This window comes from Plasmodium gonderi, assembly GCF_002157705.1.
Source record: "Plasmodium gonderi DNA, contig: Pgo-contig_874, whole genome shotgun sequence".
In the NCBI taxonomy this organism is placed as follows: domain Eukaryota; phylum Apicomplexa; class Aconoidasida; order Haemosporida; family Plasmodiidae; genus Plasmodium; species Plasmodium gonderi.
The window spans coordinates 3,691-9,729 of record NW_021629556.1 but is presented as its reverse complement, the minus strand read 5'-3'; the positions used below and the strand labels follow the sequence as shown (position 1 = coordinate 9,729).

Here is a 6,039-nt window from a genome sequence, read left to right as displayed (position 1 = left end):
ATAAAACCAATATTTTAAATATATACAAAATTTATCTGTATTTTTTTCTTTTAACATAAATTCATATGGACTGTTTTGTAACCTAGACTTCATAGCTTGAAATTTATAATATATATTTTTTACATTTTCGTCAATAGTTTCACTTTTCTCTAATTGGGCGCAGAAATGCCAACTACCCTGATCATTATAACATCCTTTCTCAAATATTTTATAAAAATTCTTTAGTTCTTCATTTTTCATGAATTCATACTAAAAAGGAAAAAATATATTCAAAGAATATTTATGCAAATTTATAGTTTTAAGCAAAAAGTCGTATTCTATTGTGATTTTAAAAAGTATAACATATAGAAAATAGACATAATGTAACTAAAATAAAGGTAAATATATATTTCACCAATGAACCAAATGTAGCCGTGTTTTTGCATTCCAAATCATACATTATTTATTAAAATGAATATCCATATAAATTCATATATATATTTATATACAAAAATAGGGTATTTAAATATAGTTATTATGTGTAATTTTTTAATATTTTATTAGAGAACTAAGAAAAAAAATTTTAAATATAATAACATCATTTTATAATTTACCATTGATGTATGATAGCGGCATAAATCGTAATATATTCTTAAAAAAATAAATGATAAAATGTGCATTACAAATATTATACCATATATATTATAATGTTATAACGAAAATTATATTTAAATAAAATTTATATAAACGAACAATTCCTACAATATAATATTCAGTACTGATATATATTATGTACAGTTTTCATTGTAATATGTTCCAAAGTTTAGAATAATAAGATTCATTTTTTACAAATGTTTTCTTTAATATTTTGGTTCAGTTCAAAATTTTATAATTTAAATTTTGCTTATAGTTGAATAATAACATATTAAGAGTTTGTAGCAATTAGGATGTATAATTTAAATAATAATAATTCATTAAAGACATGATTTATTCAATTTATATGTATTTTATTTAAAAGCAACGAATTGAATTCATAAATGATTAATCGTTGTACGAAATTTAACATGAATATATAATTCGATATATTTAGATATTATAATTGTGCATATATAAATATATTCTTTTATTATTAACATATATACACAGATTATCTTTTGACATATACATATTAAGAGGATCTTAGCTAACAAGAATTAATTATGTAAATAAATATAGGATCAGCCCTATAGTTATAAATAACATATATTATACATATTCAATTACATAATTAAATTGTATTTTTTTTGGTAATACATATATTAAGTTGAATGATTAATAAAACTATAAACTAAAAATTGAAAAAGATTAATTTTTAGATATAATGGATTTATCAGCGTTTTTGTATGTTTTTATTCATAATAAAATTTACATCACTACTATTGACATGTTTACTTTTCTATATATGTATTAAATAAATTAAATTTATTATCCTCAATATAATATATATTATGATTCTGAATATTAAATAAACAGTTTCTTAAATATATATCCCATTACACAAAAATATAAAAATGTATTTGTAAATGTATTAATTAATATTTCTTTGAATAATGTAATGAATATATTATTTGTAATTCCTATGCTTTGTTTTGATTAATTTCTTATTAAAATAACAAGTTTATAAACTATTAAGGTATGCATTAATTATGTCATGTTGTGAACAATAATAATTTACACTGCGAAATATATACTAGCCTATAAAAAAAAATACTTTATAAATAGTAACTACAAAATATTTTAATTTAAAAAATGACATAAAATTTGGTTAAAATTATTATATAATATTGGTATTATGCTCTAAATACATAGTAATAAATAGAAATAAAAGTTTTTTAAAATTAATTTCTCAACAAGAAAGAACACAGAATATTTACAGTTTAAAAAAAGGTTCTAAGTATCCTTTCATTGTGTGATTTATTATTATACTATTTTGACTATTTATAATAATAATAACAAATTCAGTGTTAATTTAATATATTTTTTATAATTTTTGCTACTCCTAATAGCTAACTGTAAAAGTTTTACTAACGAATCAATTTAACATGATAATAATACATATGAGCATGCTATACTAATATATAATATGTTTCTATTTATCATTCATAACATTTAAAATATTTATAAAGTATTTATAAATCAGTTATACATAATACATTTTTATTTTTTCAGTTTAACTATTTAAAATGAAATTCTAGTTTATGTGTCCAATTTTATTATCAAGATTGTTGGAAAATGATTAGGACTTTCTTTTACTTTTTAATGTTTATACTGCAATGTTTACTGTTTAATTTATTCTTTATATTTCATGGATATATATAATTATTTTTTACATGTCATAATTCATGCTTACGTTTATACTATTTATTTTAATATTTATATAACTATTTTCATTTTTTTTTTTAATTGAGCGTTTTCACATGTCAATTTGTTGTTTTTATGTTCTATGAAGTTTTTATTATATTAATATTATATTTTCATTAAATAATAATAATATTTTTAAGTTTTAAAACTATTAAAGTAACTATATAAATCTATGTCATATGACCTCATAATTTTTATGTGTTTTCTATTTTGCTCTTGGCTTGCATAAAATAATTAACATCCTTTTATGTATATACAAATTTATTATGCGTGCTCATATTATATATATCAAATATATATATAAGTAAAAAAAATTAAAAATTTGTTTATTATATACCATACTTCTATGAGGTTACATCTTTATTATGTTGTTATTCGTTATAAAATATAATATAACACTTTAGTGTAATTAGTGCAATATATTCATAAAATTAGTTTTTTTCAAATATCTCAATTCATTATTCATTATTATAAATACTTTACAAAGATATTATCTTACTTTTATATACATATTTACTTATTTTAAAATGCGTATTGCTTCAATTTAATAGTATTTTATTGTTTTACCTATATAGATATAATGTTCATTTAAGACGTGTTCACATGATTCTTTGTTTTCTTATACTACTTAATTTTTCTAGAGGGTATAATTATGCATTAATTTTTAATAATTTATCTCAGTATTTTAATAATATGAGTTATCGTATATATGATATAATAATTTTTATTCATATAAGTTTTAATGATCATATTACATCGTAAATAATTCAATATTAATATAAATTGGACAACATTTTTCATAAAAAATGTTGTATTTACTATGAATGATTAAGTAATAAGTATTTTTACATGTTAATATTAAGCATTACATTGTTTCATACAAAAGGTTAACAAGATGAAAATATATGCAAGCTCAGGTTTAATGTTTATATTAAAGAAGAAAATTTGAAAGTTAAAGGATAATGTATGTGGTTAAAATGTAAATTAAATTTCAGTAGATACTTAGATAATTATCTTTTTATAATGATAATTATGTATGATTTATATTAAGCAATTCCTTGTATTATTTATAACTAAAATATTCTTTAAGATGATAATTGTATTATAAGCTTTGTTCTACTTAATAACAGAAGGAAATATCCTATAAAAATACATGCATCACATAATAAATATGCTATTATTATTGGGAAAAATGCTTTTATTTTTTCAAGTATAATTAAAAAGCATTAGAAAATATAATTTTTATACGTTGACAGGTATTCTTCATATTATTAATATTGAAGAATATCATAAATATCAAAGAGATTATTATAATAAAAAAGAATATTCTATATAATTTTATGATACATTAAATAGACTATAATTTTTGAAGGATAAAACATTAGTACTGGGGGTTATTCATAAACTAAATAAAAATCCACGTAATCATACTATCCACCTATGTTTCTACGTAATTATGGTGGGGACTCTGTTGTAGGTTTATTATAATAAATTGGAATATATAATTACGCGAAAGAAATATACATATTACACGTGGTTTAAAATGTATGTTTATATAATATTAATAACGCAGATATAGTATATTTACATGTTGTAATATTTTATATATATATTATTTTCACCTTCACGATCTTTAATAAATTCACAAAATAGAAAAAATAAGAATATAAACAGAATTTCATTATATAAGGTTGTGAGGAAATGATCATCTATCATCAATTTTATATACATAGAGGATGGTAATCCAAGTATTGAATATATATTAGGATACAGTATTCCAACATATTACTAATTCATATATAATATGAAAGGAGACATAACTGATATAACTATAATAATGTTATGTATTAAACAGTACTTCATGCTAAGTGTACAATTTGTTGGTAGTTCTTTTTAAAAATACATATAACTATACTTTTTATTATGGAAATATATTTACATAAACATATTCCAAATAAAAGAGTTAATTTTATGGAAAAGTTATGCACATTTTTAGTACTATAATCAAATTTTGTCATACACGAAGAATTCATTTAACATTATTTTAACAGAATAAGGAATAAATTCGTTTAAATAAAATGACAACATATTACTAAAAAAAAGTATCTTTAAAAAAAAATATGAAAGTATGAATTATTAATAATTTTATTTTTTACTTAATCATTATTGTCTGATTAATTACAATATGAAATAAGGATGTGAAATTCTTGTAAAAATATATTTGGACAATAAATAAAGATATATGTATTAAAATATACGATACTTTTAATCAAATATATAGGAATAAAATTTAAAAATAATGATATATATATATTTTAGCATTTTTTTAACTCAAATGTTTACAAATTGTTACATGCATAGTCCACAAAAATGACATACACTATTCTATAATAAGTAAATGAACATTTAATCCTAAATATGATAAATTGAGCAACAAAAAATAAATGTCTTATAGTAATTCTCAATTTCATAATAACTGAATAAATTATATTAATATAATTATATTCAATTTATTTTGTTTAAAAGACATATTTAAGCTATAAATAAAAAAGACCTATCATGTTACCACTAATTTTACATTTGATTATTTTAGTGTCATTTCATTACGTAACTTATTCTATCAAAAATATAATGTTTAATCCAACAACTATATTAAAATTCTTGATATTTCCAAATGTTAACTTTTATTATATTTTTGATTTTTACTTATTAATGGGGAATTCGTGTAAATCAGAATATACGGAATTTATCTAACGAAATGTTTTCTTCTTTTCCATATTTCTAAAAGGAGCAACATTATAAATTTAACAATTAATCTAGTTAATCATCATTATAATGGAATAATTAATACCACATATTATTCTATAAAATTATGTATTACCATATTAATATACAATGTAGTAATTCTTTCGCCTAACATTTTCATATAATGACACATTGTGAGGAAAAGGTCTATATTGTAATTCTTCATTACAATTTTGAATTATTTTTTTCTTTTTATTGCATTTATGTAAGCATGGTCCTAATGCATAAATCTAAATAATTCATTAAATATAAAATTTATATGTGTCCATGTATATTATATAACTGCGAATTATTTTACTTAAAGTAATGTATTAATTCAAAGTATTAAAATTATTAATCAAAACTATATCTACCTGATAAAATATAAAAATAAGGATAATTGTTACAGATAAAGAGACACACAATGGTAGAACTATTTCTTTAAATGAAATATTTTTCATCATACTTAAGAATAATTTCATGACAAATGCAACTATACTGCTAGTCAGGCGTACAGAGCTCAATGTAATTTTTCCAATTTTCTGTGTTACTTCTATATATGTCAATATTTTTTTAACGCTTTCCTTGTGTTCTGAAACATTTATCCCACATAGGGTAGTTGTATCTTTTACACTTAATATTTCTTTTAATACATTTAAATAACAGTTATAATGGTAGATATCTAATAAATTCTTGAATTTATGTGGTGATGTATTTGATACTCCATTAGCTGATGACACATTCTTTTCATTACATTTTTTAAATTTGTCAAAAACTCCTGAAAGTTCACTATTACTAGAAATGTTATCACATGGACATTTATAATTATCTTCAGAAGCACTTTTAATCAAACAATCACATATATTTTTAATTTTA

At 19.6% G+C, this 6,039-nt stretch overlaps 2 protein-coding genes across 2 annotated transcripts; both read right to left on the bottom strand.

The window, feature by feature from the left end:
• Positions 1-435, bottom strand: PGO_004410 (variable surface protein; the record flags this gene model as incomplete). The annotated part of the gene is made up of 2 exons (XM_028691475.1): positions 1-249; positions 403-435. Coding segments are annotated over 2 exons (282 nt in total), but the record flags the coding sequence as incomplete, so codon positions are not given.
• A 4,829-nt stretch (positions 436-5,264) lies between these two features.
• Positions 5,265-6,039, bottom strand: PGO_004405 (variable surface protein; the record flags this gene model as incomplete). Its single annotated transcript, XM_028691474.1, has 2 exons — positions 5,265-5,414; positions 5,529-6,039. Coding segments are annotated over 2 exons (661 nt in total), but the record flags the coding sequence as incomplete, so codon positions are not given.